General features: G+C 42.9%; 1 protein-coding gene across 5 annotated transcripts in view; it reads right to left on the bottom strand.

The window, feature by feature from the left end:
* Positions 1-24,121, bottom strand: part of CABIN1 (calcineurin binding protein 1) — a 94,232-nt gene that overhangs the window by 17,510 nt on the left and 52,601 nt on the right. For all 5 annotated transcript variants that reach the window (XM_004934335.5, XM_015275465.4, XM_004934336.5 and 2 more), the window contains exons 31-34: positions 12,762-12,925; positions 10,745-10,841; positions 8,909-9,544; positions 8,369-8,443 (exon numbers count right to left, since the gene is read on the bottom strand). In XM_004934335.5, the coding sequence (XP_004934392.2) occupies positions 8,369-8,443; positions 8,909-9,544; positions 10,745-10,841; positions 12,762-12,925 (972 nt within the window). The remainder of the gene's footprint in view (positions 1-8,368; positions 8,444-8,908; positions 9,545-10,744; positions 10,842-12,761; positions 12,926-24,121) is intronic.

The raw sequence follows: 24,121 nt of genomic DNA, 5'->3' as shown, positions 1-24,121 counted from the left end.
TAAGAATTCTAGCACCTCTGATCAGTAAGTGATGCTACTCACAAAACCCACGTTAGGGCAGGACTGCTAACCATGCTGCTCACCAAGAATTTTGGGGCCACGTTTTTACCATCATGCAGGTGACTGCACCCAGGAAAACACCAGACCCTGTAACACTGCATTTGAGAAACAAAGCCAGAAAACGTCATTACAGGAAGCCTTGGATTTGCCACAAACAATCTACGTTCATCTATTGCTACACTGGCAGTAAGGCGCCATAAAGCTTAGTACAGTAGGAACAGCACAGCAGTGACAACCCTCTACCAGTGTTTTATGTGGTTTTTCATGAGGGTATTTTTCTCAGTTTCTCCTTTGCATTGCTAAAAGCACAAAAAATCTCCTTCTCTCATCCCTCCAATCAACCTCAGCACCCTGAGCTTCTCCACTATCACTGCTGCTTTTGAAACACAGTAGCTTGATCATGAATTGGCTTTAGTTACCACCAGGAATCTTATGCTCACAAGGGTGCTATTCACAGAACAAGTGTATACAGCTGAAGTAAGATGAAAACTTATCTGCTTTCCTCCTAACTTTCATTGTAATTACATGTTCATCTGGTCAGGACTGGACTTTCTCCTTGGTTTTTTTTTGGAAACAAGTTGAGTTACTGAAATAGTTCTGGTTTTGTCTCAACTACTGTACTGTCAAAGCGGACAGAAGAAACATTTAAGACATTAATATCCAAATGTGTCATTGGCTGTGAGAAAAACAGCCCAGTGCTTCCAGAAATACCTGCTATCTTATTTCCTGTCCTTTCAAATACCTAGGAAAACGTTCTTCATTGTGAAGTTTGTATAAAATCAAATTTCAAATGAATACTTAACATGCGTATTTGCTTGGGTTATGATTTATACACATACAAGAGTGCAAATCAGTCTCTGTATTTGCTCAAACCTTGACCATTTCTGCATATTCCTTGCAAAGAGGCCATTCAGCTTCATGGAGCCTATGAGGAAACCTTTATCACATTGGAAAATGGGCGTTAGGACAGCCAGCTCTAGGAAAGGTAGTGGTAAAAATACATGTTTTTCCTCAAAGACATGAGTTTAAAAAACCAGCTCCCTGTAACTTCCCAGCAGGCACTTCAGTAATGAGACAACAAAAGCCAAGAAAAAGAAATGGGCACTAAGGTAAGTTATGAGAAAATTGTACTTTACAGACTGTCTGCAAAGACGTGAGCTGACAACCTGATCAAGGTTTTATTTTTGCCTTTTTGTTTTCAAAACACATTCTGAAAAACAAATAAATCCTACAGGCACCTTACAGATACTGCTTCTGGAACAGCTCACTGCTCTGTGGCTTTGGGAAAAAGCCATGACCCAATGTTCCATAGAATGGGAAAGTGACAGTCTTCCCAACAGAAGTTTCCTAACGGAAGATGCTGGTGCTGTAACTGTTAATAATGTTTGGTGGTGGTGCTTTTTAAATTGGCCTCATGTTCAAGTATGGGATCGTGGTGGGATTGAAGTCAGCATCCACATTACAGAAAGGTGCGCTGGGAAGCCTGAATGCCAAGCCAGATATGTTCAGTGCTGTGCTTTAATTATATGTCTTCTCATACTTTTTCCTCTCAGTCTCTCCATAGCAGTATTTGAAGCTAATCTCCTCTGGAAGTTTTCTCCAAAGTACATCAGAACAGCAATATGCATTATCTGTAATCCAGACTCTGAAGAACCTTCTATTTCCTAATATTACATCTTTATATGCAGAACACAGTGAACGTTATATACATCTAATTTAACTGCACACCAGCCTAACAAAATCCTCTGTTGACACTTAACATCCTACATAGGCATCAACATTCCAGCAATGCTTTCATACACAAAATGGACCAAGAGAGAAAATGATGAAAAACTTAAAGATAAAAAAGTGACTTTTTCCTTCGTGTTCGCTTAATGATTGCTTTCTGCAGCAGACAGAAGGAGGAGAGCTGTTAATTATATCAAGAATACACCTCCGGGATAGAGTGAGAGGGGGATGCCATGGCAACTGGCAAATGCAACAGGGAACAAATGGTCACCCTTTGGGAGGGGTGAGACCATAAGAAAAACCGTCCTTCTGTCCCCACGACCCCCACCTCCTACTTCCCCCTCCCTCCCCATCTTTGAGGCATTAATAAAGCATGCAGACAACTCAAGAAAAACAACTTTCTCTGTAAGCAGCCTCTGACGTCTTGATGTGCAGGAAGATGAAAATTAGCAGCATGTGGGTGGAACAAAGAGGGGGGAAACACATGAGGTAGAACCAGAGATTATTATTTCCTAATTATTTAATATTTTACTTATCTCCTTCCATTTCCAGCAGAATGATTTTACAGAAAGCTTTTAGCTGTTTCTTGGAGGGAACAGCTTGCTGTGGGTTGGTTTTTTTTTCCCTGAAGCAGGAATTCAAGAAGAAAACGCTCCAGACGTTCGAGGCAGCTCACACAAGTCACTCCCAAGTTCTCCCCCTGAAGAAAAAAGCCTAGAAGACTCCATCACTGCAATGCTGACAGCATTCCACAGCACAAGGGGAAAAGTCCACAGAACTGCCCTCCAGCTTTACTCACAGTAGTCAGTTTTCTTCTGTTCCAAATAAGAGGTCACATTCCCTGTAAGGTCCAGCACAGAGACTGTAACATCACTATACTGACACTCAAGAGTCAATTCCAGCACTTTGCTCTCCAGGCCATGTGTGGTTCCAGCCCCAAGCTCCATAAGCCCATTTCCTACATTTCCCTACAATTCCTCAATGCTAGGCTACAAATGAAGATGACCCACTGCCAGCACTGGCGAAAGAGGGATCCAAAACCTCTGTTACCTGTTCCAAAACTAGATGTGGGCAGGAGCAGCAGCACTTCCCCATTAAACATTGCTTTTCCTATTACAGAAGCACCAAAACTTTACAGAAGTAAAGACCGTGCTGGCAGCCTGCCAGGAGCCTGAAGACATCTCATTTGCATAACCTGATTGTGCCTTTGCGTTATAAGAAAGTTTACCTGTTTTGATTCTAGCTGCAGCTTCCTTATGAAGCATCATGTTTAATCAGGTCTGGCGTTAAAAAGTGCTGAGGAGTTCTAACTGCAGGTTTAGAAAGGGCAACAAGGGGAAAACAGCCTGGCACCAGTAGGTGGGAGAAGGTGGACACAGATGTGGTACTACTGTAAAGGTGAGCAAAGGTGTGGGCCAAAGGGAGGATCTCATCTGTAAGAGCAGCACAGGGAGAGCTCAAGTTTGGCAGCTGGAGTAGGAAAGGGGGGGGGATGAAAAATTGCTTTTCTTTCTCTCGCTCCTCAGGGATAGAGCTGGTCCCAGAGCAGGGATGCTTTGGCAAGAGCAGCAGTGACTCTTAAATAACTCAGCAATGTTGAAATAGTCCCTTCTCATGACATTTAGATGATATACAATATTGTGAGGAGCCAACAGAAATCTTCAGCAGCTACAATGCTATCCATCAGTAAGAATTTCTACATACAGTTCCCTATTCTCAAGGGTCACAGCACAGGACTGGAGACTTAGTTGGACTCTGGAACTTTGCCTTTGAACACTACTGTATTTTTAGATGTTGAGTCTAGACCTATGTGCAAAGCCCATGTCTGCAGTGTTTTCTATAAATCCACTTCTCAGGACTAGTTGATACACAGCATATGCTAACATGTGGCCTGGAAGTTTCACCTGCCCCCTTCAAGCTACCTGACAGGACAGTTTTAACATGGATGAAAGCTCTAACTTCAGTATTATGGCACTCAATGTTTAGTTTGCAGTGAAAAAAATACCTTTTCGAAGTCCAGGTCCAGAGAAAAAGGCAGGTGTGTTCTCACACTGAAATATCTCCATTTGCACTAATAGAACACACAGTGCACAACGAAGCTTTCCCTAACTTCTGTTGCAGTAACTTTGCCATGCAGGCATGTCTCAAACAGCACCACAGACATCAGTACAGTACATGAAATGAAGAATGTAGTATCGTCAACTTCAGGCAAGTTAGAAATCCTCTAATTACCTAGAAGCATCCTAAGTGCTTTCTGCTAGCATGCCCCCTCCTGGTCCTTAGGACCACACACTGAAGTGTGATGCTATGTCAAGGTCAACCCAGTCTGCCCCAATCTTTCTTTTTCCTCAAAAAGGCCTCCTAGGTATTCAGTTTTCAGGGACCATTAATTCCATAGGAAAATCATACTTGGCAAGACTAAAAATACACCTCATAACTCAGAGCGATAGCCAACTCTTTTAGGATCTCTGCAAATCTTTTCAAGAACGTTCTCAGATTGAGAAAGTTCTATGAGAAAGAACAAGCATCCTTCAAAATGCTGTTTGACCATTAACTAAATTAATTTATCACACCATCTCAGTAAATTAAACACTAATGACACAGGGACTGCTGCTGGATTGCAGTTTCAATACAGTTGATAGGTGTCTATCAAAAACCTTGCTCACAGTGAACTTAAACGGAAAAGAACAAAAAGAAGAATGACTGTCAGGAATACTTATTCTCCATCCCAGTGCTGTGTGACCACACGACTGACTGTGCCAGCACAGATGGCAGCAGTGGGGCAGTCTGACAAAATGCTGTCTGACATGGAAGTGCATCCCAAGCAGAAGCGTGTCACTGAATTTCACCATGCAGAACAAAATGCCCACCAGCAGGACTTGGGAAAGCAAAATTGTATTTCCTATGGGAAAACATCAATTACTCCTAGAAGTAAGAGTTGGGTATCATTAGGCTTGCACGGATGTTTAAGTGAAAAGGTTCTTCACCACACTAGAGCCCAAGGCTATAGCATTTTATCCTACTCTGCACTGGGTCAATATAGGTACACCTTTCTGTTAAAGGTATTACTGCCTAAGCACAAGCACACCGTTAAGCATCCTGAAAGATGTCCAGCAATGCTTTATGCATGTTGCTGCTGTTCATAGTTAAAGGACACCGTTTTGAAGCTGAATGTTCTGTCCTCAAGATGAGAAGAATATGCTGCTACCCTACAAAACACCTCCTGACAGAATATCTATGTTACTTTCTTTGTTGATTTCTTTTTTTCAACAGAATGATCACAGGAGCTTACATGTGTCATAATGATGGTCTTGTACCATCACTTTCTTCTGCCTCCTTCAAAGCAGGGAGTCAGCCTTTCCAAGCCACATCCCCATCTACTGTGCTGACTTTGGAGAAGAGGATGCTAGAGCCTCTTAACACTGCCTCAGTCATGAAGACCACAGAGGGTTTGTGAAATGAAGTGTCACAGTACAGCCAAGCTATTAAAAAGATCTCATCACAGAAGTATAACAACCCACTTTGTCAAATTCCGTTTACTGATTGCTGTATTGTTTCCTGCTTATGCCTGAAGAGGGATATAAAAAGATTTCAACAGAGCTGCTAAATATTTAGGTTAAAAACTTCGACTGGTCTGGAAGAGAGTTGAGAAGTCATAATTCAAACATCTTGGAATTCAATAGGAAGTGACAACCTCCACAAAAAAAAAAAACCATACACTGTCTGGAAGTGTAAAATACAAAAACCAGCAGAGGAAGACATAGATCAAGGTGGGCTTTGTGTTCATTTTTTGGTCTGGGATAAGGGACTGAAGAACCACAGGCCCTATAATCCCATTCAAACTCTCCAATAGCAAAGCACTTCTCTAGCTTATGGCAGCTTTACGCATGACATCATTTGTTTACAGCAGGCAAATACTTGCCAATTTTAAATAAAACAGGATCCAGTCTGTTGAAGACAGATGTCTACAAGAGTGGCTATTCCTGTGTCTCCACACTAATTCTGCGTTATACGAGAAACAGTAGGACAGCCTCACACTGCTAACGAGATCTGCTAGAAATAGATGAAAACGAGACTGCAGTATGTGATAATCTCATTAGTTGGGACTGCTTCCTAAAAGGGAATGCTTACAAGCTTCATAGTGCATCACATTAAGAGGTACGTTTTATTTCAAATGATTAAACATGAGATCTCATAGCCTCCAGTGCAGTAAAATATGAGCTCCACTATTACACCTATTTCAAGATTATCTGTGTGCAGGTTTTTCACCATTCTAACATTTTGCTGCACGCATGAGGAACTGTAGACTTTGCTGGAAGAGCTGGCATAGCATACCCAGAACCTTTACAAAGGTCCAGCAAGAAATGTGGCTGATGTGAGACTTTATTAAGTAGTTTTTGAAAAGGTGAATAAATACAAAAAGCAAACAGTTATATTAAGCATTTAAAGAAGCTTATTAGGAAATTCCTTTTACTCTGAAGTCTTAAATCACAGTAAGATGACTTGTATTTTTTCCCCAAAACAAATTAAGACTGAAGGAGTCTTAATAGTCTGAGAAACGATGTATTTATTAACAACAACCACCACCTGCTAAACAGCAGACTGCAAATGAAGAAAGATTTCCATTGCAATACCCCTCCTGACATTTTTGTTCATTTCTACAGTTCAACAGAAAAATGCTCCTGGCCTCCTCAAGGGCAAAAACTGGAGACAAACGTTAGTTCCTTGAAGATCTCAATGAAGAAAAGCTCCCTTTACTCTTACATTCTCTTCTGTTTTTCTGCTAGGAGATGCACTGTCTAAATGCACATGCTAAGTGGATGCGCTGCTAGGTAATTCTTACCTCAGTACTAACAACTGGGAACATTTATGGATGCTCAGGACTCAGACACAGTACAGGGAAAGAAATGGGCTGGCACATCTCCTGACAAATAAAAATTCACACCATTTCAGGAAGAAATTTAGTGTGCAGGTAATCCTGTACAGAACAAATACTGTGTAACAGAGCCTGCTCCGAGGGTCTGAAGCTCCTCTACCCACCTCAATAAGGCCATAATCAACAGTAGAACAATATTCAGCAAAATGAGATAAGAAAAAATTACCTAGAGATTCAAGAGAAACGTGCATGAAAATACCAGGTTTAGACTCCAACAGAAGGCACATGTACTGAAATAAAATGGAAATAAAAAGAGTTCTGAAAGGTTTCAGGTATTTCACAGGAAACACAGAAATAGCAGGTTTTCCTGGACTACACCTTGTGGCAGGAGCTGATCCACAGCTTCAATTTTATACAGCTTTAGTAGATAGAAAAAAATATAAGGAAGGCTTCTAGCTCTATACAATATACAGTGTTCATCTTGCAAGTTTCTCTTCCTATTAACCAGCATCTAACACCACTGTGCTTTTGTTCTGAAGATGCATTTGCCATGTACGTTAACACACTGAAGGAAGAACCAGGAGATATACATTATCTGAGGCTAGGAGGAAGAGATTTAAAGAACAGTGGCAGTGTGCTGGGGATGGATACCCGATTTGTTTCATAATCTTGAAGAATTATCTGAAAATTTGAGATATGTATTTGTTTTGAAGCACAGGTGAATTAGGTATTCAGATCCATTTTACATAAAGACAGTATTTAATTGCTAACATCAGAGATACACCTCCTCAAAATGTTATGTTTTTGCAAAGCAGAGACAGCTATACTCTACAGAACAAAGGCCTCAGCCAAATTCCAAACACAGACAGAAATTCTCCAAGACTTCTTTTGTCCATTTTAATGAAGATTAGCACATAGGCAAGAGGGAAGAACCAAGCAGTGGAGAAGCCGGCAACTGCTACCTGGGAAGCTGTGATGCACCATGTGCACATCCCTAGATCAGTCCCTGTGTGTACTTTTCCTCATACACTTCTACTAGGGAAGATGCAATGGGGAGATGAAGTTACAGGAGATGTTGGGAAGATTAAATATTATGCAAAATCAATCACCTCTAAAGACATCAGTGATTCCTTTCAGATTTCTTCTTGGTTTTATTTACAATTAAGGACTGATAATAACCACCCCTTTAAAGCTCAACAGTTGTTTGCTTGGGAAATTCAGAAACTATAAGCCAATATATACCGAGTAACTTAAGGAGTTAAAAATCAGAGTTCTCACTGGTGCAAGCTGAGAGAAAAGATATTTGGTATCTGAGGAGGAGAGTGCAATGTCAGCAAATGGAGAGCTGATGAGGTTGTCAGCCTTTAAGGGATCAGAGAGAAGTAATTACCATCCTGAAATTCTGAGAAATCATGTTGTTGTTCAGAAAATTGTAGTGTGCCACAAATACTTCAATTTGAAGATTACTTGGTGTTTTCCTAAAAACTCTTAGGCACACAGACTCATTGTCAAGCTCGACAAACAGCAGCAATGAACCTAAAAAGGATGAGCTCCCTCCACTAATGTGGCCCCAATTATCTATAGACAACAACAATACAAAAAAATTAGATATTTCTTATTTCTGCAAATACTCAACCACACACTTGCCTTTGCAGGCAATTTAATAAAAGCATGTTTTAAGTAAGCAGACTTCACAGAGCTTACCTGTTTCTGGGCTGATGCTCCCATATGCACCTGGCAAAACTTGACTGCCTGCTCAAGTGCTACTTCTTCATCCACCTGAATAGAGAACCACAATTAATGAAGTCATAATTACTTAGATCATCTATATGTCCAATTAAATTCAAACGAAATGAGGATGTGGGGCGTAGGGTAAGTGGGAGAAGATGCACTTCTGCAGCAGAGAGCGATCTTAAGTTATTCAGGATAATACATTTGAAGTTACATAACTCTTCAAACTAACATTTGGGATGAACAAACTCCACACAGTTGGTGTTAAGAGTTCTCAACTGATTTCAGTAATTTAGGACTGGACTCTTGAATTACGGAACACAGAGCAGCATATTTTCCACCCACACACCTTAACAGCACTCCTGCCAAGAGAGTGGGATCCTTAGGAGATACTCATCTCTCCAACCTCTGAACAGATACAGGGCTAATTTCATATGCCTTGGTTTGGCGATTATTGTTACTCTGTAATAGTCTGCAAAGTCACAAGTACAAATTAACAGTAGAACACTCTACCTGCTTAATCAGCATGTACGTTTCAGACATGATCTTCTCAATTTTACCCAGGTCGTAGGCCATAACTTTCTGACCTTGCTGCCACACCCGATAGGCATCAAGCAGAAGTGTTTTCCCAGACTCTACATCTTCCAGTAATTTCCTCTTCCTGCTTGATCTCTGGACAGGTTCTTCTGTAGGTACTGCTTGAACTTTAGTTCCCTGCTGTTGCTGCTTTGAGCTGATGCTTAGCTCTTCCAAAGAAAGTTCTGCAGTCCGGCTCTCTGGAGCTCTCTCTTTTGAGTTCCTACCAGACTGAAGGCGGTCCGGCTCACTGCGTTTACACAAAGAATCCATTTTTTCAGGGTCATTGGAGTATCCATCAAAATCCATAGGCTCAACAGAACCAGGCCTAGGGAGCTCTCTAATTTCCTTGGCGTTTTTGTCCTCATGTTCCAATATGTCCATAGCATTGGGGATCTGTCCCTGAGTCACTTCTTTTACTCCGTTTTCAGTACTGTGTACTACTCCATCAGACAAAACTGTTTTTTTGGGAAGGACATCTTTGCCCTCTTCAGCACTACTTTTATTAGAAACGTCTGTTGTCATCCTTCCTGAAGCGAGGTTAGAAGACTTGGAACTCTGATCTTCTGAAACCTTAACGAAAGAAATCATTCTTCTCTGTTATTATTGAATTCAGAAAGCATTTCGACATGGCTGAGTAATGACAATGAGTAGCTTTACACTACTGCATGTGCTGAAGAAAACACATTTACTCCAATTTCATTCTTGTTGGTTCCTGAGTATTAATTAGTCTAAGCCACAAGTATATTAACCAGTGAAAACACCACAGAGAAATCAGCAGCACAAGTTGAACCAAAGCAGCCATCTTTGCCTCCCCCCCCCAGTACTTCATCCCATGCTACGGAATCCAAAAAGACAGAATCACAGAATCACCAAGGTTGGAAAAGACCCACAGGATCACCCAGGTCAACCATATGAAATGTAAGGTTTGAGTAGCACAAATTTTACTTCCAATGTATGACAATCAAAAATGAACCTGTTTCTTTTGGCAGATGGAGATCAACTTGTAATTTCAGAACCTTCCCCTTGGTCATTCTTGCATAACTTTCTTCTTGCTATTACATGAAAAATTATGCTAAACACAGCTGTAACATTTGGAATTTTGTACCTTTACTTTGGTAATGGTCTGAAGCTAAAAAACATCAGCACATCATCCCTTCTTTCTTGGCTTATGAACTATTCATTTATGAACTACTTTATACAGAGATTCAGTGTCCTTGAGGTTTTTTTTCCTTAGTTAGTTAAGCCTGGACACTGATAACTTGGGAAAGCCTTAGGAATGAGTTCTTCCTTGACTGTATTTACCAAAAAATAATTTCAACTTGTAGTTATTTTAAACTGAAAGCTGATTAGTCTCTAAATGACAATTAAAAATTAAATGATTTGGTGCTGTCAAGGCCCAGCATTTAAAAATTGGCACACATGCAATATCTGGTTGCCTGGTTTTGTTTTGCAAGAGGAATTTTACTTCATTTCGTAAGAAGTTGCAACAGACTCCACCTGAAAATGCTGCAGTTCTTATATTCCGTGTAATTAGTATTACTCTGAATTTAAGGGATGGTCACATCAAACTTACTGTAACCCATTTCCAACTTCTGTATTTAACACTGAATTTCAAAAATAGAAAAAGAACTGTGCTAGAAGAAAGTTTTGTATGCAATTGCATATAACCAAAAGGCATTAGAAGCGATAGCAATGTGGCCCTTCAATCTCAGCAGATCTAAAGAATGAGCAAACTGAATCCAACAACCACCAAACACTCTGCTGCCTTACCTGCGTCAGATCGTTCAGCGTGTCCTCCAGCACTTTCACTGTCAGCACAAAGGCTTGCTGGGCCAGAACCTGGCGATCTGCATCACGTAGGTACTTCCTGTGCCACAGTGAAATAACACAAATGAAGCTGAGCGCCCAAAAGCTGTAGGACGTTAACATCAAAAGCTAGGATTTATTTCAAAGCAGTATTAAATGTGCTAGACGAAACGCAAACAAAATGTACTGTATGTGAATATAGCATATTGAAATGTAAAACTTCATCCACGTTTTCTTCCACCTCTCCAGTCCTATCCCCAAAACCACTGAGGAAGACGTGACAAAGAAAAGACGGGCTTAGTGCTATCCACAAGTGGAGGAAAGGGAAGGGGAGAAATGCTAAAGCCAGAGTAAAACAGACAACCAGGATTACAGTTTTCTGTTGTCAGGCCTTTGGAGCCCCTGAAATACAAGCTTTCTATTGAAAACTTTCCTGAAAGACAGTATTAACCACACAGAGCTATCTTGAACTGTAAGGTGATTTTCATGTTCTGGATAACCTGCACATGTGGCACAAAGGACATGAGCAAACCCTTCCTCATTCATCATATTGGTTACTTTTGAATGTAGGCTTTTAAAGCTAAAACACTGGTGTGTCAACACTTCTTTTCCATTCACTATTATAAAAACCCAATACTCTACAGAATATACCCACCCTTTGGCTTCATTTAATTTACCAAAACATGGCCACTTCACAGTATTACACTGCTTTAGACCCCTCTGAGGGAAAATATTTCCAGCTAACCACCCTGCCCAATTCAGTTTGACAGAAAATTGGTTGTTTTTTTAAATTTCAGAACAGGCTGGTTTTAATAAAAGGGCTCAAATCAAGTAAATGAACGTGAAGAATATTACTTGGTCAGAAAGCCAGCATTTTTAATGAACGTTTTATCTTTACGCTATAACATTTTGAAAAGTAATGTTTGCTTTGTCTTTCAGGCAAAATATATACAAACTTATCATTAGTTCTATTTATTTGTTCACTAAGGTTGGGGTGCTGCAGGCATGTACCAGACACACCCAGAAGATCTGTATTTGTAAGTTCCTGCAACGACTGCAGTTCATCATGGCTGGCACTGGCTGGTCCAACACATCAAATCACTTGTTTGTTAAATTCAGTCCAGACTTATAAATAACATAATATTTTTAGTACTACTCCAGGCTCGCTTAGAACAGAATTTAAGCCTTCTATGGTCCAGTTCTTCCGATATGTTAAAAGTCAAATATTTTTGGCTTCAAGTTTGCTGAACACGTGGTGACATATTCCCAGACAAGCTATCATCTATGCAAATTCATATGCACTCACACTTGAAAACATGTGAAGAAACCTTTACTGCTTTCAACTTACTGCCATCAATCATTCAGCTCAATTTCTTCAGTATCTGCCAGATTAGTTTCAACATATTCCCCTCAGCAAACAACTCAGAACTACCACAATTGCTTCAATGTTTTCTTTAGCTGTTTATTTTGGTCTCCCATTGATGCATATCTGTATATAGTTCATGTTAAATGGCTTTTTCTTCTCTTAAATAAGGTTAATACAATTAAAATTAGCTCACCCCAGAATAGGATAAGCTTTTTAAATAGCATCAGCTGCCTGCAGCACCATTGTTCAGGCAGTCAGGGATTACAGGAAGGCAGGATGCCTGTGCTGTGACCTCTCTCAGTGGACACGGCTCTTACACAAGAGGCCCTGAGGGGTGCAATGCTCTGTTCCACCAGTGAACCCCTTCATGTGATAGCAGACCTATGGATATCTGGTAGGGCAGCTGCGTGGCTGCTCTGAGTTCCGAGGGAAATGAAGAGGAGCTCTAAACTCTATTCTGGAATCATAATCCTGAGAAAATTTAATCACCATCCCACTATATTCCCAAGGAAGTCTGTCTATAGACTTTTTCCTAAAATAAGAATGCCTTCAAATAAAATAGTTATACAAAGAACAAAACACAGGCAGCAGCAGATTAAAATAAATGCATCGTACTTTCCCTGATCAGGGGTCCTCTGTAGCATAGATGAGACTTTCAGCAGGGTGTTGTAATCCTTCAGCTGTGACAGCACATTGAGCAGTAGCACTATAGAGCGGTTCATATGAGATGCAAAACTGCCTGGGCGGTCGATTTCATCCACGGGGATGCGCCAGATTCCCTGCAGAGAGAAGAAAAGAGGGAAACCCTGAGGAAGAATCCAGCTGAAAAGGAGAAAAAGCTTAAAAAATGCAGCTGGTCCTTCAGCTTAATGGGTTTTCATTGAGGGTCAGGGAATAAAGGACAATGCTACAGTCCTTCAAACACACAGATGTCGACTTAAATGAACCAGTTAATACCAGTCATAGCAAACGAGGAGTCCTGCAGAAGCCTCCATACACCTAAATATGTTTCTGAATGATCCCCAGAAAGAAGCAAACAAAGCCTACATTATATTGGGCATCTTTCTTAAATGTTAGCAAACATACCTACCTTAAGCCAAAGGTCAACAACCACAAACAAACAAGTAACTTAAAATAAAGTTTTCCAGGCCTGAGACATGCAGCTAGCCCAGCCACAGCAAGTCTGCATCTTCAGACAACCTATAACTAAAGGCACTGGGAGCTGAGTTGCTGCCCTGATGCCAGCAGTGCTCACTGGAGATCTAACCAGTCCCATATGAAGAACCAGATTCCTCAGCTGTATCTACTTTCCAGAAGCAGATTCAAATTCTAATTCCATTTCTAGGATGAGGGAACGTTTGGAGGGCAAGGCTGGAGATGGGTAGAAAATGCAATTTAATGATGGTTAGTCAGCTCAGATTTTGCAATGTCTTATAAAGTCTAAGGTGATTTTTCTTTCCCCCAGTGTTTAATAAAGATGCTGTCAACAACTAGCAACCATATTTTTAGAATGGAATTCAAGTATCACTATGCACATAGCTCATATTGGGACCATTCACAAAAATACTGCTGTGCAAACCCTTCCCTCACTTCTCCTGCTGCAGCTCTTCACGATGAAAACCCTCTGAGGTCTTTTGTACCACTCTGTGGCCACGCAGGAACAAACAGTCTCATTGATAAGAGTACTGGACCCAAAATGACTTCTGCTTTCCAAACCCGTGCAGAGAGCAGGATATACAAATATTTACTCTTTTATTCTTGCTTAGAGGTCTTGCTTTGATATTTTTAGCTTTACTTTCAGTGTGAGCAAAACTCTTCAGGCCTCAATGCAATCTGAAAGCAAATCAAATGAATGCTGCAATCACAAGCAGCATCTGAACACAAAAGCAGCAGATATGTACGTCTGTCTGCAGAGCCCCTGTGTGTTTTCAGAGAATCTGCAGTTCCCACGTATGGGAAGTTGGGGAACACCACAAAAAACAAAACACACACAAATATCAGTGTTTTTAAATAGGACGCAGTGACTTCAGCTAGATTTAGTGCACAGACTGTTCTGCCAACTTTCCTTACTCTTGCTCCCCAGTGATCAGACACCCATATTTCCTCTTTGTTCCCTGAAGCTCTCTTTAAAGCTTTTTTGCAACTCTGTATTCCATAAAGTACCCAAACCCTCACCACGATGGACCCCAAAGGCACAACTGTCACCTCCCACCCCAACAGCCAACATCCACAGTACCCCCCATTGCAGCTGCAAAGGCATTACCTGCTCACATAGCTCAGGAGCGCTCACCTAGGAAGAGACCTCATAAGAAACAGCTCCACAAAGCAGCACAAACTTTAAATAGAGAGCCTTTTTCCTCCCCAGAACTACACAGTGATTTTGCTTTCAGGCTACAGATGAACACACACATTCTAGCGCAGATATTTTTGCTTGTCTGCACATATGTAGGCTGGGTTTCTGCCAAACCCTAAAACAACCGAAGGCATCATAATGGCACCATATTGCAACAACCCACTCAGCCAATTTAACTATACAAAACAATTTATGGTCAACTTAGATGCACACTGCAGGAATGGAAGACAGCCAACGTGTAGGTTCCTGGTCTTTTTCAGCATTATCTCATCCTTTATTTGAGCGAGGCAGGTCCCTTGGACTAAGTTTCAGAATATCATATCTTAGATCAGATGAAATTAATTCCGCAGAGCTCACCCATATGTTCTGTGTGTATACAATCCCCACGTACCAAAGATCATTAATTTGGAAATATCCACCCATCCTTCCTTTTCTTTAAATGGAAAATGTGAGGGAGAAGATGAGGAGAAAACGCTCTGAAACAACAGATTTAATCCAACAAAAACTTGCAGGAAGGACCAACTGTGCATAAAATGTTAACCAACTTAACCTGGCAACGTTCATCTGCTAGAGAGAAACAAAACTACCTGCTTGGGCAACGCTGCTCTTCTGCCTTTCCCCAACACTTGGCACATCAAAGGAGTTTTAACTACAACTCACATTTTACGTTGATTCTGACATTACAACAGAAAGCCTGATTTTAAAAGGAAAGATGCTGACTTGTCCCGGGTTGCCTTGCAGCTTTACAAATGCAGAAGAGCACGGCAGAAGATTGCTGTCCTGTTCCACACCTGCCCACCTCATGCACAGCCTGGAGCCAAAAGCAGAAGGAAGCCTGCTGCTGGGAGTCTCAACAACCTCCATTCCACCCACTGCGATTTTATTAAGCAATATGCAGAACAATTGTGCTGAAGTGAGTTTTTCAGATGCCACTCTGTGAGCAATGCTGAATCCTTTTCAAGGCTGCAGCTGGAGCCAGAGGAGAAAGAAATGGTCCCATCCCAACCCTTACCAAGGTTTAACTAATTCCGTCAGGCGTATATTTTTCCTTGCCAAGCATGAGAACCCTTCAGGAAGAAGAGTTCTGAATTGAGACGAAATACTGAAACTTCTCCTTTAAAAAAGGCCGAACAGCTTTTAAAGCAAAGCTTCAGAAATGCAAAGCTTGAAACGGAATAGCAGGGGAGGAGACTGGAAAAAGTTATTCAGCTTCACTAAAGCTTTCATACTATCATTTGAAAATTCAGATTTGCTAGCAAAGTACGTCCCTTGAAAGCACACACTGGCAGGAGCACAGACCCTTCTGACAAACATCTTCAGCTCCTCTCAAGGCATTCACTGCTGGCTGTCACCACACAGGCCACCTGACGGAGCCTCTCCAGCCCTAGCCGCTGGCTGGCCCTTGCATGCAGCACAGCGCTCTGCAGTGCAGCTCCTGCTGCTGGACACCGCTCTGCAGCTGAAAGGTTCTCCTCTCTTCTGCAACAGCCAGCAAGGTTGTTTACATGGAACTGGAGGAAGGAGCGAGAGACGCTTCCAACAACTCCAGAACGCTTCTCAAGATCCAAAAGAGCAAGCTGCTTTCCATGCCTCCCTGGCTAAACAAGCTCCCGAGGGGTGGGAGAAGTAAACCCAATACATGCTGCTAGGAACAATAAATCTGGGATTTTTCCTAAGTGAAAATTCTGAAACAACTTAATATTGGACTTGACGTTAAGTGTGAAGCTGAATGCTGAACTCAACATACGACATTACCCACGACACTGATCTGATTTGGTTCTGCTCGGAACTTACTGCACAACTTCCACACGTACAGGGACTCCGGACTCGAGGAGGGTAAGAAGAGAAGCAGGCTGTGCAGAGCTCTGTAAGCAGGAGCCAGAGCAAGAGCAGTACTTTCTAGTTCAGCCACTGAAAATAGCAAGGAAGGAAGTGCTCATTATTCCTCCACACTGCTCGCTTCAGAACTTGAAGGGAGGGGATTCCCTGGGGTTTAGGAATGCCTCTCCGCAGAGGAAACGCTGACAGTTCTCAGCAAAGCCCAAACATCCCTGCAGAGGACTGCCATGTTTCAGAGTGAGCCATTTTCTAAGCAGAGGTCAAACTTTACTCTCAGTGCTGCACGATTTCTCCCAGGGAAATGAAGCAACAGTTGCCATACTTTAGATGATCAAATTCACATGAAACAAGCAAATAAGTAAGTACTTATTAGGTAATTATTATTAGGTAAGTACTGCTGCACAGAAACATCTCCCATTGCTTTGGACTGAATTCCCAATTTATTACAAGGCCCCCAGAAGTGCAAGCTGCACCACGTACTGCCATCTCAGTCCCACTGCTGCTGCCTGTAGGTGATCAAAGCAAAACCAAACACTTCTCTGACCAAACCTTGTCAGTCTGAGTAACCTCCTATCAAGAAAAGGCATCTTACTAAAAGCAAATCTAATCCCTATCTTTTAATGATCATTATAAAATATGACAAAACTAGCAAACCAACTAGTAAAGTGATCCAGAGAAACCACCAACTCATAAAAAACCTACACAGCATTCTGAAATCTGAAGGTGGATTAAGCACAACTGCAAAAGCCCTGGGAAGCTCATACTTCCCTAAATATATATATATATTTTGATAAATGTACTTTACTCCAGGGTTAAACACATCACAGTGGAGTACTACGAGCTTTCCTGTGACATCTCTTCCCTGCTATCTAGGTCAACATCAGACCTTGCACTGAGGACCTGAAAAGGAAAGGAAGACGGTTCAAAATGAATGGTTTCAACACGCAGAACTCTAAACGTGGCTCTTTGCAGCTAAGAAAGCACAGTACAGCCCCTCAGTGAGGAACATTCCTGCTCCTCCCTGCAAGCATTGCTCTATTTACTGCTCAGCTTATGTGTTTGCTCTGCAACTCACGACTTCCTGCTAGCTGAGTGCAACCTTTAAAGCTCCTCCCCACCTCGTTTAGCAAATTACTACACCAACTTTCCCTCACCCCATCTTAGCATGCTCCCATCTTGCTTATTATTTTGCTTTGTCAGCCGATCTGAGTTTTCCCTACTTTGTACAGACAATTCATTATTTTTCTCTTTCTTCATTGCTATGCAGAATGGAGCAGAACAATTCCACGTCTGTGAATAGGAACGCAGGTGAGAAAAAGATACTAAGAAACCAAAGCATTTACATTCATAATATTATTATTAGCTGAAGGGAACTGCATCATCAAGAGAAAAAAGGAGCTCCTGCCTTCAGTGAGCAACCTGTAGGGCTAAGCTGAGGTCCTACACACTTCCAAGGAGCATTTAGGGAGCACTCCTCTTGGCTGGTTTAGTCTTGTTCACACTGTACAGCAACAGAATATAACAAACAGTATAATAACCAATAAATGACATTTTAACAGTCTAGAAAAAGTATGAGAAATAAGTTAAAACTACAGCAACTTCCTTTTAAGATGTAATACTGCTCTGCTCTGACAGTTCCTCGTCGATAGCACATCAGCACTCTCACCATGTGTGCTTTCTGGAAGAACTGTGGGATCCTGCAGCATGAATTTAGCAGCATGAAACAGTGACAAAGGAAAAATGCTCCACATGCTCCAATTGCCATATGTTGATAAAAAAAAATAATGCAATGGACCATTTTCACCCCTCATTTCTCTCCACAAAATCTAATTCTTGGAGTTTTCACTGTGAATTGGTGTAACCCTACAAAAGCACACTCAATGTGTGAGCATGAGTCGGGGACGTGACCATCTGAGAGGCAGGGGAAGGGAGTCACTTCCTTGCTGAGTAAGCAATTACCTAAAACCAAAGTGCTTCGTTAAGGTGCTGAGTTACAAGCTCAGGTGGAATCTGTCCAACAGCAGTGAGGGTACTGATAGCCTCTGCAAAGCACTGCATTTGGGCCTCTGCCAGGCAGAATCTCGAGGTTTTAGTTTGCTTGTTCAGGAAGCTTGAGGAGATTTCAGTGCAATGTTTCCTGCATACCATCTGATTGCACAGTGATGTCGACAGATGCACACCGACAGATGCAAAAAGAAAGCATCCATTCTGCTCCATAGCTGCAATGGGAAGGAATACAGATAAGAGAGCAAGGAGGCACAACAGCCTGCTCTCTCAACACAACTTGTTCTGAAGGTGCCATCTCATTTAAGAAGAGACACAGCTGCATTGGTTCAGAGCTCTGCAACAGCGCAACTCAGACAGGCATCACCCTCTTGAAAGCCAGGTTATGCACCACGCATCATCCTCTAATAACGAAGTCTGCTTCCTGCACTGCTTCTCCAGGTCAATGCTGTCAGCACCAGCGGAGTACTTTTCCCCAAAGCACTCCAAGAAACACCCTCAGATCCTCCCCGTCAGCATTTCCCTCCTCTGCGCATCTCAGGTGCTGAAGCAAAGGTGGATTTAAAGACAAGAGTGACTGTTTTGTTTCCTTCTGCTGCCTACAGTAAGAAAGGTTCCTCTCCAGACAGCAGGGCAGTTTCTCCAACAGGAACACTACGTATTAATAGAATACTCCTGTATAAATTAGTGATGTGCATTTTCTGTCTTTTATTCAGCTTTGCTCTAGAAGCTGCTTCCTTCTATCAGCTATAATTTAGGAATAACAGAGGCAAGGGCTAGCCAAGGGCTGAAATTACCAGTAGAAAGGCTTCTCACTGCATCTGTGGGGTTCTCAAAGGACATAAGAGGTTTGCCAACATGATGCACAAGAGCAGAATCCATCCACAGCCCTAGTGAGGCACATCCCTCCAAAAGAAAACACCAAGGAAGGTGTACGGCCACCCTGGAATTCTTTCTCCTGGAGGACATAAAGCATTGAAATGCAAAGAATGTTTGTAGATCTTCTAATTAGCAAAAGAGTGAAAAAGATGCAGAAACTTCATGAAAGGATATGACACCCTTGATAAGAAAGCTCTTCACTGGGATTTTGCATTTCTTTAGGCATTTTCAGGGGCCAGACACAGGAATATTACGATTTCTTTAGCACTAGAATAAATGGTTAGCAGAGCACATTTCAGCAGTGACAGGGGTTCTGGCTTTGCCTAACAGGCAATCTGTTGTTTTAAAAGCATTTTTCTGCTTAGGTCTTTCTTGCATATCTGCTACAACAAGACTGCCTGGTACCAGATGCAAGTGGTACCTAATGAAACAAAGCTTGGTGCAGCTCCTGCTTTAATCCCCTGCAGACATTACAAAACCCTCATTTTTCAACAGCACATGGGATTTATTCAATTTCAGATGTCCATGACATAGACATTTCGTGATTTTATCTAGAAAGCCTTTGCAGAGAAAAGGGCATTTGGAGGGTGGCTCACTGGAGCCACAGGCTCTGCCCTGGGACAAGATGAGCTACACTCTGGAAGCAACTCTCCCCTATGTGGAAAGCAAGCCTGGATGAGTGAGTCATAAAAGATAACAAATGTTAGGGGGAAACAGACCTCAAGTGGAACATCTACATGTGGTTCTGACTGACATTACTGGCATGCTGAGCTCAAGTCCCCATCCATTCTTATCCCCAGGGGAGGTGCTACAGAACCAGAAAGAGAACTGGGACTAACACAAGGCTGGGAGAAGCTGGCAATTCCCCAGTTCCAAGCCAAGAGATGGGCAAGGATTGTGAGACTATTGCAATCCTGACAACATTACATTACATTACTAACATTATCCCAACAACACTCCTGCCTTAAATGAATGCAAGAACAGTATAGCATAACCAAGTCTAGGTAAGAAGAAAGATTAGAGACAGAAGATGTTAGAAATCAGTATTAGGAATGCCCAGTAATATAATCCAGGGACAGAAGAGTTAAATTCGAGAGCCAAATCTCAAATGTCTCTGCCTCCAAAAGGTGGCCTTTCTGCTGCTCTGAGAGTAACAACCAGGCAATGCTCACATGGAAAAGAAAGTTAAACACTGGCCAGATGTTCAGTGATACCATCTGAGGAATCTCCAAATCCACCAGGAGCAAAGCAGCTGCTACAAGCAAAAGACAGCAGATTTGTCACAAGAACATCAGCTAATTGTCAAGGTGGGCAGATGTGTGCAGCAAAGGAAAAATGCTGAATCTTATCTTCCTTTCTTACAGGTACCTTTCTTCATGCTGCTTAGACTGGTTCACTTCTAACATTAAGGTCATTATATAAGATGCTACAAGCAAAACAACAACAACGAGTTTCATAATAAGAAGAGCTATGCCAATCATTGAGACTCAGCACATTGTTAATGTAGAATTATGAGTTGTTCAGAGCCCCTTCCTGCTGAAACACTGCACTGAGAGTCTCCTTGTACAGGATGTCACCTCTTCAACTACACATCCAAACTGTAGATATAACTGTGACGGGTTACCCAGCACCCAAAACATAGGAGACAACTGTTTTAATAGCGAGGTAGCCCCCATGTACAAGACTTGATGGATTTTGAGCATTTCAAAGTTCTCAGAGAGTCAAGAAGCCCTTCACCTTTGGTTGGCATAAAGATGTGAATGTTTTGGTAGATCCTCATTCTCACAACCTTTCCTTGGGAACAAACAGAACGCTCAGCTCCTGCCCCACAGCTGACATCCACAATCCCTGCACTTACAGCAAGCGTCTCTCAGCTTTTAGACTCTCTTCTGTGTAATGCCACACTAAAACAGCAAGATAAGAAGCACCAAAATCTGAGCCTTTGAAACATACTCCCAACACATTCATACCATACCTAGAAAAAATACCATCATCCACCTGTATGTTTTACAAATACAAGTTAGACCCAGCAGTCTGTCAGAAGCTGGAGGGTCTCAGGTTAGCTGCAGAGGAAAACACAAGCACTCCAGGTACATCCTTTTTTTTTTTTAGCACCAAACCACACAAACACATGGCAGGAATGTATTCTGCTCTAGGAAATCTCTGAGCCTGAAGGAACAGGAGTCAAAAGGTCTGCACTGTTCAGATAGGTGAGTTCCCTTATGTCAGATCGTGCAGCCAAGTCACCTAACTTTGGGGGACCACATGAGGACCTTTAAAAGGAGCACGTTTCTCCTCAGTAACCTGTTGGGCACAGCTTCTCACAACCGACCCGGTGAACATGAAAAGAAACGTTATTTCCACCTCTGAAGAACACTGAAATGATGCAACACAAAGCTGAAGAGACCCCCTGTATGGCACGTACTGCAACTTGGTTGAGAACAAGCCATGATGTTGTTGAGAGGTGACACGCTCATATGCAGCTGCAATGACTACCTCTGCCTTGGTTCTACCAAGGTCACATCAAATCTTTGTTAGTTATGATCACGAACTCATGTTTAGTAGCTTCTGAGCAGCAGGTGGGGGTTTTGTAGCTTACGCAGGGCTAAGCTGAGATTACAGAAAGTCAATAAATTCCACTGAAAAGGCTGTGAAATGATTTACAGAAGTATAAGAGAACTGTAAAGTGGAATGTAACGAAGACTTATCAATATTTTTAGTACATGAAAATAAACAAGTGCTATCAATGAGAAAATATATCAGATGCTTTACATACCAGTAACTGCACTCAGTTGTTCGTTATTAGCCATCTGTCTCTAAAATGCTTGCTGGAAAGCAACAGGAATGGCATGTTTCCAACACTGAGTGGTGTCCTGGTATGTCCACACAGCCCAGGAGCACACAGAAACATCTGCACCTCTCATCCGTGTTAAGAACAAAAGGAACAGAGAGCTGAACCGAACAAACATTTAAACTTCTTACATGATCCAACAGAGGTAAAATGACAGCAGAAGCCAGTTAAAAAGCTTTTTAATCTCTAATCAAAATCCCTTAAGATCTGAGTAGAGTTCCCTATTCCTGTTTTTTAAACGTCAGTTCCATAGACACATGTTTGCATTACCTGACTTAGTTCACAGCTCTGCCTGAGGTTTCATACCGACACAGAGATGACAGAAGCACACATCTTGGATTTCAGATTGTTTGTGAGCTGAAGCTGAAGATGGGAAGCATCTTATTGGAAACAAGTGGTTAAAAATACTCTATGTGAGTGATTAGGAATCAGTAAGAGATATCGGAGGTGGTAAAAGGGCATCAGGTCTTGGGGAACGAAGCCTCCTCTCTACCCACTGAAGCTCTACGTGAGTTGGCAAATTTCATCCTCGCCAATTAAGCCCTTCAAATGAAGTTATTAGGAGCTGACAGGTAACTCATTTCATCACCTCTTCTCCCCCCACCACAGCAGCACCATAGAACACTTCCCTCCTCTGCCTAGCAAGTGGAGGCTCTGAGCCAGTCCCGACAGCTATAAAAGGCAAAAAATTCCCTTACTGTTACGCACCCATAGCTAACCTCAGAATATAGCTTCTCTAAGCTCAGAATATAGCTTCTCTTCTGACAGAGGAATTCACGTAACAGAAGTGAAATTCGTTAACTCAGTTACACAGTATTTTACCTGTATTTTTTAGGTTAGCATCTAACGTCGTCTTGCTTTCAGAGACTCCCTTGGCAATTTACGTTAAAAGCAGCAGCTTTCTTATCCAATGGTAGAGCTGGTGGAAATGTCAGACCCAAGCAAGCACTCAGCTGGCCCTGCCCAGCACCTCCAGCTGACCGCTGGTAGCACCGGAGGAACAAGCCGCGGCTGAGAGGCTGTAATTCAATTACCCTATTTACAATAACGCAAATCGCAGCACGCACAGATCTTCCATATTCACCCAGCAGTGATATTCCAGCAGAAGGCACGGCAGTGCTCGGGGAGCTCGGCAGAAGAGAGCACAGCCTGCTGGTGTTTGATTTCAGGGATAGCATGAGGCAGCGATGATTTGTTTGAGGACAGCCAGGTAATTACCGAGGGGGAGGAGAGAGGCCTCAGCACTCAGAGTATTTCAGACTCCGATACAGATGCTAAAGACACACAGAAGTCATTTGAGCCAATCCGAATACCTGGGGATTCGGGATGTCAGCCTGAACGCACTGCAATACAAACATCCTGCAGGAGAGCCTCCCCAGCATATGCTGCAGTTCCAACATCTGCTCCCTGCAAAACACCCCCCGGCTCGCACCGAAATCCGCGGCTGCACAAACGCACACACGCTGCAGCGAATTAAAAACCCAAACCACAGAGCTGCCAGAGCCAACGCCGCAAGCAGCGTGCGGCAGGGCGGCGTGCACACCAGCGTTCGCTGCAATTAAGACACGCGTTCTAAAATTATAAGCATGTGACGAGGCAAAGCTGACCGGTCCCAACGAACCGCTAATGCCGTGGGAATCCTCTTAGCCTCCCCCCGCTCCGGCGCACGGAGCAGCGGCGCTCGGCACGCGCAGGGCTGCGGGGGAAGCCCGGCTCCGGGCTGAGCGAACAGCCGGGGCGCTCGGCACACCGACGGACCACAACCCCGCGGTCCGCACGGCGCGGGGTGCCTCACCCGCGCGTCCCCCCGCCCGAACTCCGCTCGGCTGCTCCGCTCCCCATTCCCGTCCGCTTCTCCCGCGGCAGAGCCGCACCGCCGAGCGCCGGGGATTCCCTCCGGCCGAGGGTGACGGCCCGGGCGTTCCGCACCTCAGGGGGCTGCCGGCGCTCCGGGTGCCGGAGGGGAGGGGGGGAGGCCCGCGCTCCCCGCGGTTCCCGGCCCCGCACGCAGCCCCGGGCCGCGCCGCCCCCCGGGCACGGCCCGCAGCC

Source organism: Gallus gallus, chromosome 15 (assembly GCF_016699485.2).
Source record: "Gallus gallus isolate bGalGal1 chromosome 15, bGalGal1.mat.broiler.GRCg7b, whole genome shotgun sequence".
Lineage (NCBI taxonomy): Eukaryota > Metazoa > Chordata > Aves > Galliformes > Phasianidae > Gallus > Gallus gallus.
This window is presented reverse-complemented; position numbering and strand designations above follow the sequence as displayed.